At 42.5% G+C, this 18,638-nt stretch overlaps 1 protein-coding gene across 1 annotated transcript in view; it reads left to right on the forward strand.

Annotated features, from left to right (window-relative positions):
- The window catches only part of LOC142582745 (uncharacterized), a 40,357-nt gene extending 22,677 nt beyond the window's left edge, over window positions 1–17,680 (forward strand). Inside the window, exons 11-15 of the mRNA XM_075692758.1 lie at window positions 2,091–2,330; window positions 4,946–5,038; window positions 7,523–7,647; window positions 13,282–13,384; window positions 17,402–17,680. Of these exons, the coding sequence (XP_075548873.1) occupies window positions 2,091–2,330; window positions 4,946–5,038; window positions 7,523–7,647; window positions 13,282–13,384; window positions 17,402–17,494 (654 nt within the window). The 3' untranslated portion in view covers window positions 17,495–17,680. The remainder of the gene's footprint in view (window positions 1–2,090; window positions 2,331–4,945; window positions 5,039–7,522; window positions 7,648–13,281; window positions 13,385–17,401) is intronic.
- Window positions 17,681–18,638: the final 958 nt, after the last annotated feature.

Here is an 18,638-nt window from a genome sequence, read left to right on the forward strand (position 1 = left end):
TAGCAGGGATTACATGTGTCCCTTCTAGCTTTAACAAGCAAGTGACTTCATGAGCGAACAGTCCTTCTGCCTCTCAAATGTAGCATCAAAGAAGCTCCCGCCGAAAATGCACTGTGCTCTGGTTACTACATACATCCAGAAATTGCCCAGCAATCGCAGAGTAGGGACCACCATAGCGCATACTTGCCTTCATTAATGACTGTTTCCTGTCTCATTTGCTTTGTGGCTATGGCGTCCTTGTGCTGTCAAAACTACACTAGAGTTCAATCCTTTTTCATGACAGCTCATATCCCTGCTAAATTTCACTGCTTCCGCAAAGGAATGCCGAGATAATAAATCCGTGGACGCACATGGATTAAATGATTGAATTACAAGCAGCTGTTTGCAAACGCACCTCTCAAACCACACGCCGCGCAACAAGAGCAACCGCTAAAGTGTAGCTGCATCGTGTTGCGTATAATGCCTAAGTACGATAAGATCCTATCACGCCCTGCGCGCTGTGTGCTTTAGGTGCGAGTGAAAGTGTGCGAGGGTGAGAGAAGATGGTAACTTCACCAGTGCCACCTTCCTGTGCTAGAAAAGGGAAAGAGGGAAAGGATAATGAGCTTGTGGTAGTGCGATCAGGCACGCACAAGGGGTGGGGAGGTAAGTTGGCACATGGCTGTAAGCGCAGCTGAGTGCATACGCAGCCATGCACCCTGCTTTAGAGGTAATCTGCCGCGTGTGCACAGTGAGCGTGCTGCGACGGCGTGGCACCATGTAGGCATCTTACCGCGCGTTTAGTATTGGAGGTTGCATAATCTCGAGTTTCGGTGACCCATTAGAACTAGAGGCAGACTAAGCATTCGCTCCCCGCTGCTGGCACTTTTCCTTACAGCATTGTCCCAGTGCTGGCGACGCTATCAGCCGCGCGGAGTTCACGGGAAGAGCGTGGCTGGCTTCGCTCAATTCGTACCTCATAGAAGATATCATCGACAAACGTGACATAAAACCGTATCATTCGTCGCAGACTCCCAAATTTATCAATATAAATTGTTTTCTCGTTCAAATATGCCTTTTTCAATTGCCCGATTATTTGGAAATTTTTGCGGCCCCTCTGCAAATAAAAAAAACAGATCAGCAACTGTACTTATTTGCATGAAAGGTCGAATTTCCATAGAACGAAATTTCGATATAACGAATTGCCGATTTTAGCGACTTCACTATATTGAGATCTATTTTCTTCAAGAAAGCAGTGTGCGACCTGTACACAAGTGCAGGCCTTACATGTGTTTATATGGTAGTCAATTTCATTCCCTTAAATGTAAGTGGACACGTGCCGTGATGTCTTCTTTTTAGTAACACTGTTCCTTGGTTTCTCAACTCCATTTATGGGGAAGGTTAGCATGCGGCAGGTGGAGAGAACTACTTTCTGCCATTGCATTACAAAAGCAGTTCAGAAAGTCTGTTCCTTCTGAATGTTTCATCACACAGTAGTCTTGTTCAGCTATGAAATAATGCATTCTTCGGTTTACAAGGTTTTCGCTCTTGATTGGAGGGATTAGGGTCATGCGAGATGTGAATGGACTGTAGTTCCACATTAGCACCTGACTGCTAAGAGCAATTGAGTAGTCCAGCTATGCCAATTTAACAAGATTTGTCATCACTACAAAGGTTCAAGAAGATCCATGCTGATGTATGTGATCAATCATCTGCGCTGGACATTTGACAACTAGCTAGACTAGTTAGTAGCTGCCTGTTGCAACGGCTTGTGAGGTTGGTACTTGAGAATGGTCTGACAATGGTGTGTTGTCGATACGAGCTAGCACAGTTGCAGCACAGGGCTATGAATGCATTGTTGCAGTTCTGGAGGACAATAAACTGGCACAAGCAGTTCTAGCAATTACATTGTTAACTGTTATCCTGTGCTATGACAGCAGTGATTGTGTGCATGTGCTCAGTTTCTCTTTACTTCTTTCTATGCCCCTCCCAACTGTAGGGTAGCAAATCTGATTTTTCTGGTTAGCCTCCCTGCTTTTTTCATTAGTTTCATTTTTTTCTCTCTAGTAAGTAGCATTGCACTAATGTGTACTGTATCATATTCTGTGCAGCTTCGCTCCGAAAATGCCCAACTACAGGCAAGCATGGAGTTCTCTACGAACTCCCTGCGCCGCATGCTTCCACGAAACACGCTGGATGACTTTGACCTGTGCCCTGTAGAGGATGCACGATCACTCCAGAGGCACATAGCCTCCAACACTGCAGCCACTGCTAAAGTGGCCAGCCTGCTCAGTCAAATGGAGAAGGAAATGGAAGGCTGCATTCTGCAGGACCAGGATCTTTGTGAACAGGTATTCATTAAAGCTCCTAGGCAAGTTTTTTTTTTTCTACATACCCTTCAGAGTACCAAGTCTCCAGTTGTACGCATCAAGTTGACAACCTAGAATTGTGTGCAGTAATGAAATTAAATCAGAACCATTTGCTGAAACGAGGGCTCCATCTTAGGAACCAAAAGTCACACTATGCTAATAATTGCAGAATGTGGAGGGACATGAGGGTCAAGTGTGGGCAAAGTTACGGGTTTTAAATTTTGTGGGGAGTGAGGGATGCCGTGGGTGCCTTTGTGCAGGCATTCACCTGTTCTATTGTCCCTACGCCTCCCTTTCCACTCGTGACGGTTGTCAATGGTGACCTTTGCCATGAACCAACTTGCAGCGGTGGTGCTCACGTTGCTGATGGTGGTAGATATCGAGCTTGAGAGAGATCTCTCTGGGACACCACTGGGTACACACAAGTTTTCCTTTCGTCCACTGGCCCCTTTGTTAAGGTCTTCGACTTGAGCTCGTCCAGTGCCTTTGCACTGTTAGCAGGCGCGTGCCTTGTGTGGGTCCTTTTCCGAACACTAAGTCAGACTGGTGCCTAGTGCTCGCACGTGTTCGTACTGCACCAAGCCACACTTATCGGAGGTCCGAGCCAACAGAGATTGCCCGAGCTCTTGCAAGTGGGGCTCATTGGTTATCACGAGAGCAAGCAGCAGAGCTGCAGGGACTTACCCTAGGAAAAGCTTTGAAAGGTGCTAGCCTCTCACAGCGATGTGCTAGCGGTGCCCCCTGTCTGTATTTTTTGTTCTTGGCACAGGAGCCCTTTGATTCCCGCACTGGATTGGGACTGGGCATTTGTGCTGGGTGTCACAGGGGGCAAACAGTTTCCATCAACTTAGGGCAATACTATGAGTTCTCATGCATGCACAGCGCTTGATGCCCCGCTCTCCTTTTTGCAGCCTGAGCGCCCACAAAGCACCGCGCTAGACTCGGAGAAGCGACAACTAATGTGGCACATTGGCTCACTAAGCCCTAACCATTTGTCATAGTTTCATGAAATGCTTTCCCAAGCCATTTCATAGTGTTCTAAATGGAAAATGGCATATGGGATGAAGGCAATAAGGATTAGAAAGGTCCACATAATCTGACATTTTAGTAAAAATTGAGGCATAGATTTAGGCACGTAATTTAAAGCATAGAGCAGACAAACTGCAGTTTACTAGAGTAACACGGTGCTTTCCAAGCGAAGGCAATAGACAGTCTAGAGTCCGATAGGATTGGGTGAGTTGATGAAATTAGAAAGTTTGCATACATGGGGTTAAGTTGGCTGAACACAGACAAAGGTAATTGAAGATCCCTGGCTGATGTCTTAGTTTCGCAGTGAATGTAAATAGCTGATGATTATTTTGAATCCACTAACCTTTTCTGTGCCAAACAAATTCTTTTTTTGTGAAAACCAACAAAATATTTTTTTAATGACCGATTTATTGTGAACAGCTTTTGTTATTGCAATATTGGCAGTTAAGTTGTCTGTTTATTGCTGTCAATTTTTTTCATCTTTTTGGGTTGCAGGCATGGCTATAAAAGCAATCTATATGAAAAAGAGCTTTTTTGTTGTCCTCCATGCAACGTGCAATTACTGGCACAGCGAAGAAAGGAAGTTGCAGAGCCTCTCTTTTTTTTTTTTTTTTTTCTTTACGTCGTCCACACAAGGGAAGCCACAAAAGGCATGGTTTCCCTCGCAAGCATCATTGCTAAGTTGAAGTTCTGAACATGGCTCATCGGAACGTTTCAGGCCAAATCATTTATTTGAAGTGAAAAAATATTCAAAAACACCACGGATGTGGCGTTGAAAAAACTGGTAATCATCACTACAGCGGCTTAACTCCAGGACACTGCCTTTAAATGCCATGGTGGCCAGACTTCAGCTGTGTTCTTGCTAACCATGCCCACAGAACAGTTTTCTGAGAAGTTTGTGTAAAATTCTGCACTACTCGATGGTGGAAAATAAGACTGCCACTCACCTGTGGCACCCAGTAAACGAATGAAAAGCCTGGACGAGCGGTATTCAAGAAAATTCTAGGACCAGTGAAATTTGTTCTTCGCACAGAAAGGGTTAATCGAACTAAACTTAATGCTTCACTCTTGTTGAAGACAGACTGATGTCCATTAGATGCAGTTTATTAATCGAACAGCTGTAACTAAGATGGTGCTGGTACAAGCCCTACCATCGCGCATCAACCTCTTCTTTCTATATCGTTTTCAACACTCTAGTGTCCCTCTGAGTCAAAGCTTTAGCTCTTGCTTTCATTATTCGAGGTTGTGCGAAACATAGAAAGGCCCAGTAACAACTGAACAGACTTCAAAGATACTGTGTTGCATTTAATGGTAAGGGTTAAGTATAAGCTTTTGTGACTGTGGGGAGCAGATTTTTATTAAGCCTCAATATTTTTACAGTTATGGTTTAATGTCTATAAATTATAACTTTCCACACAAAATGACAGCCTAGTTAAATCTAATGACTGAGAGTGTAGTAGACTCTTACATTTTGCACAGTACACCATGTAGTGCACTACTGGGCAGTAGTAGTATTGTCTAATTTGCAGATGAGGGTTTGGGTTTGATATTTTTTCTGTGCTCTGCAGTACGCTTTCAAAGTCGAAGACCTGGAACGTGACCTGCAGCTGAAGCAAGAGCTCATTGCCAAGCGCAAATTGTACTTGGCAGAGCAGACAGCTGTAAGTACCTGTTGTCCTATAAACTAAACATGGTCGCCTTGCCAGCATTTCCACTTCTGGAATTTCAAAAACTGTATTTATTCAACTATAAGGCGAGCCATTTTTCCCAGGATCCTTAGCCTCAAAGTCACCACCCACCTTATATGCTAGGCTCTTAGATTCAGTTCCTGTTTCCATTTGGCAGCAGCATCGCCGTATTTCCAACAATTCACATTTTAGACGGCAGTGCAAATTGTGGCAACTATTAAACCTTGGCATGTGAGGTGGTACCGTACCAACAGTTACAAAAATTTAATAGTAAAGGAGCGGTGCAGGTTACACGTAAATTTCACCTTGAAGTCAACAGCAGTGAGACTTTCACCTTATGGTATGGCTTTATGGCAGCACGCAGCGTACTGCTGTAAGAAGGAAGAATTCTGGCTCCACCGTGACTCTCGCCAATGGCCAGCACTTGACCAGCAGGAGGGGTGCAGCAAAGGGAGGAGGAATTAGAGCTTGGCAAAAAAAAAGTAGACGGAGACTATTAGGATTATTTACAATAGCTCGATTTACTCGGACATTTTGCCTCCCATGCAGTGGACATAATGAGTGCATGACAGCGATTCAGCAGGATAGGCCATTGTGTCAACAGGCCATTGTGGATAGAGCCATACTCCAAAAATTTACAGGGTCCCCACTTTTGTTCATGGGCCAATGTGAAGGCATTTACGAAGTGGACACACAACTTGACCCCACCTCCCCCAACCTATGCGATAACGTATGCTGATATATGGCATAAACAGGTCTGGGCATCACTCATGTCTTCCTTTGCAAGATACATCTGACCGACACCTAGGCAGGCTTGGTCTGACAAGCGCATACTGATTCCATATACCAAAATATTATTTCCATCAATGCATGCATATTGACATAGGAAGCGAGAAAACAATAACAAGTAAGAAAACAAGTGTAATTAGTTGCAACTGCATTAACATAATCTAGTCATCTCGACCCATTCGTACAAGACAGCATTGCGTCCAAGGCAGGCAGAAGAGGAGTGGCACGTTGACGCTTGTAACATTTGAAATCGCAAGGAAAAGTAGTGATGGAATTAGTGCCGGCCCTGAATTAAATATACCGTAATTTTGCTAAATATTTTCAGCTGCTATCGAGGTTGTTGCACTTCAACGCAGCAAAGAGGTTTTGACAAACGCACTCTCGCTTTTCAGAGTTGCTTCTCCTACCAGTGAGAGGTTGTTCTTCACAAGCAGCTTGGTGTTTGAGCCTGCCTGCCTGCCTAATGCCAAATTTGGGCATATCTTTCATTATATCTAGGGCGTCGTTCAGAATATAACCGAGAACCTACCTGCTTGTGCAATATTGCGAAGTTGGGCTCGTTGGTGGAGCATTTAAATGTTGAAGAAAAACTGCTGACGACTACGTTACTTCCTAATGCGAAATTTGAGCACAGCTTTTTGGCTGTTTCGGCTATTCGATATACTGAGGCAAAGAATTCGAGCAAGACATGTATGTACACTTACAGACAGCTTTTTAGTCTTCCCACATATTCCTTCTTCAAGAAACACTCCACTCCCAGTTCTTGATTGTCATGAAGGAAGCTTTGTGGTAGGAGAAATAGATGAATATATGCTTGACTTGCTGCGCCAATGCCTAATTCGGCATAGTGCACATCTGATTCTGGCGGCGACCACAATCATTTAGCAGCACCAGCAGACAAAGGACTTCCACCGGTTGCCTCGCTCATGGCTAAGAAAAAACTGGCTGAGTATAAGCTATTTATATTTGTAGATGGATTATATTATAATATAAACACGCAGTGGCGAAAGGAGGCAGCTGTGCGTTTCGGCTTGGACAGCAGCACATCGAGATCAGCCACCACCGAGCCGGCGCTCTGATTGCCACCGCACAGGGGTGGCATTGGAGGAGGAGCAAAGAGAGCAAGGCTTGTGCCATGTGCAAGGAATGGCACCAAGAGCGTGTACAGCTGGAGCAGCGCGCTGGCGCCGGCTGCGGAGCTGGTTATGTCGATGGACAATGTTCGAGGCACAACAGCGATCCAAAACGCAGCAATGGGCGCCAAAGAGCTGCGCGCTCTGAAATGGGGCTGGCTGTATACACGTCTGTCTCACTGTGGTTGTGTAGCCAGCACTGTTGCTCGGAATGTCCACCTGCTTGCCTGTACGCCACCATGTAGCAGTAACGCTTCACAGCTGATGTATTTTTTTCACAACAGCAATTTAAGTAGCAATTAAATAATCAGTTAATAGGCTGCTCTTTGGTATTAGTGTGTGTTACGATTAACAGATGAAAAAGTGTTTTCTTGCTAGGTTTCTTGCTCATTCATACTAACACGTTTTAGCAGGGTTATGTCCAACTGCTATTCTCAGCATATCGTGCCTCTCAAGTGAACCAGATACTGCCATGTGTTGTAGCAGTCTCACCAAGCTGCTGCTTTGCGAAAAACTGTCACTGCTGTTTTTCTAGGACACGCGCAAAAGCGCTCAAGACTTGGACAAGGAGTATGCTGATATCTGCAAGGAAACCTCCGACCTTCAGCAGAAGCAACTCATCGACCCAGAGATCAAGGCTGCCCAGGAGTCTGAAAAGCGGTATGTCCCTCTTGTCTGGCACCTCAACAAACATTAATGAAAAAAAAAAATTGTGTGCAATGAATGCAACACGAAGGGTAGCCTCTCAAGCATCATGTTGGACATTTTTCTTGTTTTGCATCGCCTATCATGTGGCTAAAGTAGCTTTAAGAAAAAAAGATGCCCACCCTGTACTAAAAGTATATGAAGATGCAACAGAAATTGTGCTCTCTTCAGTTTAAACTTCTACAATCATGTTCACATTTCGTAGCAAGGACAAAGGTGCATGACAGCAGTTTCCAATTTAGTTGGTCAAACTTGAATTCTTTCTGAATGAGTCAGCTTGAGGTTTGACCACTGATGTGTTTAGCAGCACACAAGTTGAATCTTCAGCTAGCTTGATACACCGTAGTCACTGCAGGCATGCATCAGCTAGAATAGCTCAATTCGTATGCCATCTTCTATAAATTTCTTTGCAACTGGCTGCATTATCTGGCATACCGAATTGCTCAATTTTGCAGTTCTTTATGGTAGAAGTTTGTGCCGGTTCCTAGCATTAAAAAAATGTGCAAGCCTCGGAGCTATTGATAACAATGCAGCTTTGTTGCTAGCAGTCCTAGGAACTCTTCATCACTTCTATTTAGTGCCATTGACCCCTTAAGTGTTTCGGATGAGCAGAACTCTTCCTAGCCAAAGCGCCCTCGAACTAAGATTAAGTTCTCCTTTTGAGTGTTCGGGACAAGAAGTGCCCGTCTACGGCTTAGATCGCATGTCGCCAATGAGATGGAAGCACTTACTTCAAGATTTGTTTCTCCTGCGGCAGGAGCGCGGTTTTTGTGAAAAGGTGACAGCGACACATGCATAGCTCACCCGCCAACCTGAAAAAGCTTTTCATCCTCATCTTCTTCCAATGAAGATGATTCAGATACCAATGTTTATCTTGCGTCCAGAAGTGAAGACGATAGCGATGACTCTGAATTGCAATGTTCGCTTCAGAGATGTTCTTGTCACCAAAAGAACTGCTCGAGTGCTCATCAGTGGGTGCAGCTTGATGGCGACAATCTTCGCATGAAGCCTCCTCGGCTTTCATTTTCGGCCGTTCCAGGCAAGGGTTTGATATTGTCAGATCTGGAGTACATACAGCTGTTTTTCAACAATGAACTCATTACACTAGTGGTTGATGAAACCAATCACAACGCAGCTGAAAAGCTAAAATGCTCGTCCCAGTGTCATTCCCTGCTTTTAAATTTACCATGCGGTCCCGAAGCTTCCAGAATGCAATAGCCAAAGATAGCCAATAGCCAAAGTTCCTACACAAGCAAAGAATGATGAGGTGCTTGCAACTGTTTTCTTTATGTGGTTTTTTTATTAGCAGCAGGCAACTCGTTTCTTATGTAAGGTTTCAGGGTGTCTACCAACTGGGAATACTAGGAATTCTCAGGAATCTTGAATAGTCTGGAAATACTTAGGGAATTTGTGCTCCTCTCAGGGAAAATTGGCTGTAATTTTATTGAAAGGGAGCGAAAGTCTCAGTAATGCTGGCTCGCGTAACAGAGAGGGATCGTAACGAATCATCTTTTGACGCCGTGTCATTGGCTGGAGGAGTTGCCAGTGTACAGTCAATGGCCGACCTCGATTTGCTTTCAGTGGAGTCTCAAGCACCACCTATGTTTCACACATATGTATCAGCAGTCAATCATAATTCGTGACTGAAGTAGATATTCGAAAACATTTGTTTATGTATGCATCTCATTTTGATTCGTATTTGAGAATGTTCCACTCGATTTGCAATGAGTTTTACCTTTTTTTTTCAGATATTTTATTTGTGCATTTTACTAACCCCTCGCTTCAGATTTTTCTTTAATAATATAAATGATACTCCCTACTATTCAAAGTGGATTAAGTCTTTTCTTAGCATACTTACTAGAGAGTGACAGCATTGGGCGACATAGTGTCAGCCTGTCTTGATGTAAAAAAAGTTCTGTGTCACTCAGGGAATTTTGCAAAGGCACCCAGGGAAAACCTGGAAGACTCGGGGAATTTGGGAATGTCAGTTTGGCAGACACCCTTGGTTCAGAAATAAACTGTATTGTGTTGATTTGACTTGGTATGTAGAGCAAATATTTTTTTTCAACATCAAGTAGTTGCTTTATAGTACAAAATGTTTTGAAATCTGCCATAAAAAAAACGGGCCCTTTTGGTTTGGAAATTTTTAAAAAAGAATGACATTACGGGGTTAATGGCCAACAACAATATTTCGGAGTGCATAATAAGCAGTTTGATACTGTTGATATAGAGTGGTACCCATGCAAAAGTTTACAACTGTGAATTGGGCTGGTTGGTATTAGTCTTCATTGTTTGCACTGTAGTAATTCTGAAAATTTTACATTTTAGATATGCTGCATTTACTCGTGGGAGGCCCACACTTCTTTTCTTTTTACTTTTAGAATTTTTACTGCGTGCAGGATTTACACGAGACGGGCTTATAGCTTCTAACCGAAGCTTTGAACTGCACACAGATAGCTATGCAAAATAGTGCAACCACTGGCAGCCAACTACGAACACATTTGCAGTCTCTAATTGATTTTTCAGGCTTGGACAATGTGCTCCATTAAAATGAAGTTTCATGATGGTCCCGAGTGTTTCACTTCAACCAATTGGCACAGGCCAAAAACAAGATTTCAAATGCATAGGCTTCTATGAAAACTTCTTACGGAATTACAGTTGTATGGCATCGGAAGTTTATTTACCACATAAGCACACTGCGTGACCATAGCTAGAAACTGTGTAAATAAGTGTTAATTCATTTTGTAACCCACCGAGTACAACTGGCAATATTGGAATGACTTGCCAAGAAAGGATGACAGTGTAATGCGCTTGCGCATTCAACTTCCTTGTCTCATTGTCCTTTCACGGTTGTCATTTGTACTCAGTGCATCACAAGACAGTCTTTACATTGTATGACTTTGTGCCAGAGCCTTATAAGTATATTTAATTGTATAGTCATGCCATTATCATTATATGCATTCATATGTAACACGAGATGATAAATTAATACTAACCGGAGGCTTCAACTTCCAGATATCAACTGGGACACTTTTTCTTCATATTCAGCTGAGTGCGGAAAGTGTTCTGACTGATCTAGCCTTTAACTTTGATCTACTACAAGTTGTTAAGGATTTCACAAGAATTCAAAATGATTCAGCATCCATTCTTGATTTGTTTTTTGTAAGTGTAAGACAGCATTTCGTGCATTGTAACATCAGGTATTTCTGATCATAAGGTGGTTGTCCTGATGCTAAAAAGGACTTTAATCAATTGAAGCAGTAAGGTTCACTCATTTCCAAATTTTTCGAGAGCTCATGATGACTGTATAATAGAAGTGCTAGCTTTTAATTACGATTGCTTCCAAAGCCTTGATTTTAGCACAAATGACCTCTGGCTTTTTTTTAAATGCCTCGTTTTTGATTGTGTGAAAGCTTTGTTCCTAAAATAGTGAAGTCCGAGCACTGTAATTTATGGATTACGCGGGGGATGCTACAAATGAGGTGCAAACTTAAGCAATTAAAAATGAAGGACGGTGAAGAACTGAAAACCGCTATTGATAACTTGTCTGAAACACTTAGAAAAATATTTTCAAAGATAAAGAGTACTGTCACAGCACATTACTACCAGACTTTATCAGACCATCTCCTGAGAAATACTGGAGGATTGTGATGCCACCTTCTGACACTTTTCTTATAAATGGCGAAAGTGTACGGTATGAGGCAATAGTGTACTTTGCTTTTAATAACCATTTTAAAAGTGTACTCACAAGTGATGACGGCTGTTTACCATGCTTTTCTGCTGAACTGCCTTCCCTTCCTGACACTGCTTTTGCAGAACAGGGTATTCTAAATTTATTGTTAAATCTTGACATTAAAAAACCTCCACGGCCAGCTGATATTCCAAACAGCTCTCTAAGGCGTCATGCTGAATGGTCTGCAAAATACCTGTCCATTCTATTTACGAGGTAAATCAACAAAGGATCATTACCACCGTACTGGAAAATTGCAAGACTAAAACCTTTACATAATTCTAGGGATAAATCTCCCATAAAAAATTAGACCAATTTCATTAACATCGCCATGTTGTAAGTTCTTGGCACATATCATTCTTAAACACATGACTGGTTTTCTAGAAGGACACGACATTTTAACAAACATGCAGCATGGTTTTAGAAGTGGCCTTTCAACAACTACTCGACTAGCTGAAATACAAAACTTTGCTAGCACTATAAACAAAGGGAAACAGACGATTGTCATGGATTTCAGCAAGGCATTTGATAAGGTGGCTCATGTTAAATTGCTTTATAAGTTAGGAGGTCCGTTTAAAAATGAAAAATATTACCATGGATTAAACCCTATCTTTCATCCGTCAGTTTGTTACTGTAACTAAAACAACCTCTGACATAGCTGCCGTCAATTCTGGCGTCCTACAGGGATCTGTTCTCGACCCCCTTTTCTTTTCGTCATATATAAATTATATTGTCACCAACCTGTCCATTAAAATCGGGCTTTAGCTGACGACTGCATGCTGTATGATGAAATAACTGATGGAGACGAACTCAGGTTAAACAGGGTCTTCAATAATGTAGTTGAATGGTGTAAACCATGGCAAGCGAGCATTCATTTTGAAAAGACGGTATATATGCGGATAACATTAAAACAGAAGCCACTACTGTATCACTATGGTGCAGAAAATGCCCTGTCAGAGGTAACGCAATACAAATACTTTGGTTTGTGCATAACAAAGGATCTTTCCTGGTCAAAGCACCTTGACACAGTGATAGCAAACTGCTGCCGTAAGTTGTTTTTCCTATTAAAATCCTCGACGCCAATACCTGTCTATCTATTGTACATCTATTGCTCTTGTACATCTAGGTACATCGTTTGGCTTACAAAGCACTTGTCCGCCCTGTTTTGGAATATGCTGAATTTCTATAGGACCCGTTCACTAAAAGCGATATTGGAAAGCTGGAAAGCTTACAAAAAAAAAATTCACCTACAATACATATATGCGTGTGCTTCAATTACTAACCTCTTATTTCGGAGTGGCTTGCCTTCTGTAACCAACAGAAATTGTGTATGTCATTTAAAATTTTTTTTTTTCTAGCTAATAAATGGTCACTGCAACATCGCCTTCTCATGTGTACACCAGGCTACGCTACCAGGAACTTGCAAGCTGCAACTCCATTTACTACACATGTCAACTGCTTCAAGTATTCATTTTTTCCTAGAACCGCAGTAGATTGGAATAAGCTGGCCGATAAAACTAACACGGGACTCATTCACTTTTTGAGACATACCTTTTATGAAAAGCATTCTGCGCTGGCTGAGATTGTTTTGAGGTCACTGTCTGACTGTATGATTTTAAGATCGCTGAGATACGTCGCTTGACTTTTTTTTTTTTTTGTGTGTGTGTGTGTGCAGTTCGCCATTGTTTTGTACTTATTCGTGTACCACGCTGCTAAGATCTTGTATAAGATTGCAGTATTTAAAAATAAATAAAAAAATATCCCTAGTTAGTTATTTTGGGTGTACTGAAGAATAATGAGCGACACTTGTCCCTCTTTCTCCTCCAACCCCTTTCTCTATTTGCATGCTGAATATCAAGCCTGGCTAATCTCCAGGAGCAGTTGGCCGAGGCCAAGTCTCGGCATAATGAAACCATAGCTGCCAGTGATGATGCCCTGCGACAGTGCCAGGAGGCTGCAGCTGTAAGTATGCAGTAGAGTGCTCAGCCAGGATAATGTAATGATTTTATTCCAGTTACACATATTCCTTCCCATGTTTTGTGAGCAGCACCAGTGGCAATTAGCCCTTGTATTGGCGTAAAACGTGCTACTGAGCGACAAGAATGGAAGGCAAAGTACACGAAATGCAACAAACCAGCCCAAACCTTAGCCTTTTTACTTTGCCTACATTATCACCAAGACTAGCTAGTTGTGGTCAGCGGATAAGAAATATAGAATCAGTAGAATCTCGTTAATTCGAACTCCAAGGTGACTGGAAATTTATTCGAACAAAATGGAGTGCGAACTAAAAAAAGCATCTTTATACATAACATCTGATCACTTGTGTGGTACAGCAAGCAAAACCAAAACAATCACTGGGCTCCATGTGCTGGAAGAAGCCTGGGTTCCACATAAAGTCCAAGTGGGATAAGATTGCGCACAGTTTGCTGTGTGTGTGAGGGTAAACATGCGAGGATGAGCAGAGAAGAATAGTGGCTTGATGCATGCTGTCCTCCTGGGGGCCCAGTTTTGGTGATAACTTGATTGAGCATGCACAATAACACGATTAAGTGTGCGCTAGAAGGCTTTCTCCTGCTCCTTTTAATTTGGCATGGGTTTTTCTCTATTCAAATACATAGTGCTTTGTCAGGAACAAAAGAGCAGTTTAAATTGTCAATTCGAATTGGAAATTTCTAATTTCACTCTACTTAAACTATACTGGCTACATACATGTGGGTCGACATGCTTGGTCAATCATTCTCCGAAATTGCTTTCAGCATATGGGGATTTGTGAAGCCAGTTAAAATTGATGTTAGGAGAGGACTATAGAGTGCCAATAGGTGCACAGTGCTTGTAAAAGGCTTCAGAGCTTTTTACAGCTAAGCTGCTAATTGGGCAGACATAGTACTTTTTACGACTAATTTTTACGCGTTAAATGAAGGTCCTTAGACCTATGGACACTAGAAAAAATAGTAACAAGCCTCATAATGCCGTAACTAATTTATTACAGTAGCTTTTCTATATTCAGGTACAACTTAAGAAGGCAGGAGAGGCCGCCTCGGCCCCGCCCAGATGACCAAAGTGCGGCAGCTGATTGCTTCCGCGACTAAAGAAATAGTCCTGCTGACGCTACTCGGCCCAGTTTGAAGCGTAGGCTTCCCTATTCTCCATCGGCGGGGTCATCGGCTGTCCTGCTCATGACTTCAGACCAGAGTGCGCGCCCACTTATGGAGGCTCATGTGCATCCGCCTTTGAAGGGCACATGCCGCTGCCATCTAAAGTTGTACCGGACTATAGGAACCAAAAATGTTACGCGTAATGTCAAGAGATGGAAAGACTGTGGTGGGGATTTGAGTATTCGGGGATGTCCGATATTCTAGTTAACATAAAGATGGCAAAATAGAGCTGGGCAGGTAACTGGTGTTCTATTAGAATTACTTAAATAGGGGCCACGAGAAGGGAAGCACAGCTGAGGACAGCAGAGAATTAGGTGGTGCGATGAAATTAGTAAATTTGCAGGCACAACTTGGAATCCACAAACACGGCAGTGGCAGTTGGAGATTATGGGAGAAGCATTTGTCCTGCAGTGACATAAATATAGGCCAATGATGGAAACTAGCTTTTCTGCAGCCTGTTTCAGTATCGCTTCCCAGTAACTTAGTGTTGCGATGTCATGACACAGTACATGGCCACGTGGGAGCAGGATGTTGAGAGGTTTTGGGAATCGCCTCGCATGCTGGTACTCGTTGCGGGGATCAATGTGGCAGTATAGTGGGAGACTGAGTTAGCCGGTGCGAATGTCAAAAGCTCGCAATGTCCTGCTGTCATGTCACAACATACTGTCTTATGACATTACGGTACAAATGAAGCTGAAACTGGCTGTAAAAATCTATTAGGCAGCAGATTTTCCTTGATGTGACTATGGTTAATTCTATTCTTCATTTAATTCGATCCTAAAATTGGCCTTTGCTGACTCGGCTCACATGCACCTGACCCTTATGGTGTCCCCAATAGCGACCCCTTTAGTGTCAGCGTCTGTCTCGACGGAGCTTAGCGGACAATGAATGCGCTGCATGTCCATCATCTCCCATTGACAAAACGTATTTTCAGCCTGCCCTACAAAGATATTCCTAGAGCAGTTATCTTCCTAGTGCCCGCCCTAGGAAGTTTACAGTAGCTCACAATATTTGGTTGCACTATTTACCCGATTCTAACTCGCGCCTTATTAAAAAATAAATATTGGGCCAAAAATTGCCTACATGGTACAATCGGACGTAAAACCAAAACTGCCTTTGCAACATTCGCATGCTTTGCCGCATAGCACAAGTGTATTGCGGCGAAGTTGACATTAGAAAATAGGCTGCCATTGTGCAACAATTTTTCTTGCTAAAAAAATCGGGTGCGCATTAGAATTTTGCTTTGTTTAGGGACTTTACTCTAATTTTTACTTTAGTATTCTACTTTAGACATTAAAAATGAGCGCGCGTTTTATTTGAGGCGTGTTAGAATCGGGCAAATACTGCCAAATGAATCTGCGTGGGTTTTTTTTTTTGCATCTTGTTTTATTCGACCCGTCGGGGTAATTCGATTAATGGCACCGTACCCGTCAGGGTTGAATTAATGGAAGTCGACTTTTCCTTTGTCATGCATTATACATTGTCTTTCTGCAACATCTGCTAAAAGATGTGTTCTGCATTCTATTTAATATTGCCCCTAATCGATGGGACACTTTTTGGAAACGGTTAACTAGAATACTAGTGTACAATTTCTAAGTAATTTGCTGCTTATGGGCTTCAAAACAAATAAAATATGGAAATCGTAATATAGCATGAAAACAGACAAATAGGGGACTGTGAATATTCGAATTCAAAGTCTATATTTCCTCTTGTGTTGCCAAAAACTCCGCAGGATCTTCACATTTCACTTTGTTTAAAATTGAAAATATTCTATATATGATTCAATATTTAAAGGGACACTAAAGGCAAATAATAAGTCAATGTGGACTGTTTAAATACCATTCCAGAAACCTCGCAACACCTGTTTCATGCCAAGAAAAGATTAGTTTATGAGAAAATTGCATCTGACGGGTCCGAATACCTTTTTCGAAATTCAAATCCCCTGCCGCCCAACCGGGGGGAGTGGTGACGTTGCATATGCCATCACCACCTTTTGCTGCCGTCAGTGAGGAAAACGGTGCCCAACAGACGGCGGCACCGAGCCAAAACAGAGCGGTGGATTCGCTGCTTCAGTTGCTTTTTCGTGAATTGGCAAGACCGCTCGGGCATCCCGCAACATAACCTGGAAGTTGAAATCTCTGCTACTTGCAGTTTGTGCAAGTTTCGCGAGCCAGCAAAACCAGCGCAGCACTGAGCAATAACGAAACTGCTGAAACGCGAAAGTGTGGGCTGGACAGAGTCGAGCGAAAACGAAACCTTTCGACCGCCTGTGTCGTTGTCAAGGGCAATTTCAATTAGTTCTTTTTTCTAAAAAATGAAATAGAACTGGATAAGTGGCATTTAATTTAGTCCTTTAATAAAACACAATTATATTTTTTGCAACGAGTGGTTGAGTACTTGTGACAGAAATTAAGTGAGGAGTGCTTTTGTCATCGGGCTTGATTGTCCCGGGGGAGTCTCTAATCATGTCTTGCATTTACCTCAGTTTCTCGATTATCAAAGCCCTGCTTGTGATAATATTGACACCTTAGAGATGCTCGAGCACTACTCTATCACTTTAGCTTGACTTAATATTTGCCTTTCGTGTCCCTTTAAAGATTCTTCTCTACTATTTCTATTAGAATAGATTAGAACATTCTCGTTCGAGAAGCACTACTGGAAAATCAGCCCTTTATCTTCCTATTCTTTCTGGTATGTTTGGTGCAGAACACAAAAGGTAAAGCCATTCAAAGTCATTACCTTTAGTATTAAAACTGTCTTCCACGTGTAACATTCTCCTACAAATGTGTATGAAAATAATAATCACAATTTTCTGATGTTCCAGGCCGCTCACAAGGAGCTCTTGGACACGATGCAGGAAACGCACAACAGCGTAATAGATGCCATTGAAGAAAATCGCAGATTGAGAAAGAAATAAGTCCTATAGTTATTGGTGTTGGCCATTGTATTTGTTGACTTTTATTATTTATTGCTGTTTGCTATTTTTAACATAGTATTATTATTTATTGCGTATTTATTATTGCTGTTCTTTTAGTGCGTGAAATTGGTCATAGCTTTCAGATCTGTTTTGTCTTTTTAAATAAATGCGTTCCTTGATCCTGGATGTCCAAAGGAAGATTTACTTGTTTGTGAAAGGTCTGGAACTCTCCTTTTATTTCTTGTCTTCTATAAGTACATACTTTGAAAGGTGGCACTGCTGAAGTGTTGCTTGCTAAACTAAATTGGCTGTGCCTTCAACACTGTGCATGCAATGCAGCGTTTACACAATTGGAAATTAGCTTGCCTGCCAACTTGTTTCAATAAGCAGGTTGATTTGAGTTTATTGAGGCAGGTTGATCTGACAAGGCACATGCTGGCCTCATGTGATTAAGGAAACCAGCACAAATGCTGAGCGTGCACGAGGGAAAGCTTGATTTCCCCGTAGGGATAGGCAGAATATCTTGGCATGCTCCCGCACTTGCACCACAAAGATGACGACATTGACATAAAGCAGCGAAGGGGAGGCTCAATGACTGCAAGAGCTACAAATTTTTCATGTCTTAGTTATGCCATTACCCGCCGCAGTTGCTTCGCGGCTATGGTTTGGGGGATCAAATCCCGGCCACGGTGGCTGCATTTCGATGGAGGTGAAATGCGAAAACACAGGTGTACTTCGATTTCCAGTTCCCCACTACGGCTTGCCTCGTAATCGGATCGTGGTTTTGACGCACGAAACCCCATAACTTTATTATTTTTTTTTTTTCTTGTTGCACCATTCTGGATTCTATCGAAGCAAGCTACACTAAAACAAAGGAAACAAACTAAGAAGCTCTGCATCATGAACTGTATTCGAGTAGCAGTTCTGCCAGGTCATCTAGTGCGAATGAAGTGTAGTGCTAACTCTGGGAGTATTCTGCCATGTGGTCCTATCTGTTTGTCAGTCACTGTTGCCCAACATCTCGTGCTGGCCTCAAGAAATGTGGTGCCTGTTTACTTACCGGCTTTAGGCGAGTGATGAACCTCATTTCACCAGTACTATTGCTCATGAGTGTGAAAAGTTAATAACTATGGGGGGGGGGGGG

Source organism: Dermacentor variabilis, chromosome 5 (genome assembly GCF_050947875.1).
Source record: "Dermacentor variabilis isolate Ectoservices chromosome 5, ASM5094787v1, whole genome shotgun sequence".
In the NCBI taxonomy this organism is placed as follows: domain Eukaryota; kingdom Metazoa; phylum Arthropoda; class Arachnida; order Ixodida; family Ixodidae; genus Dermacentor; species Dermacentor variabilis.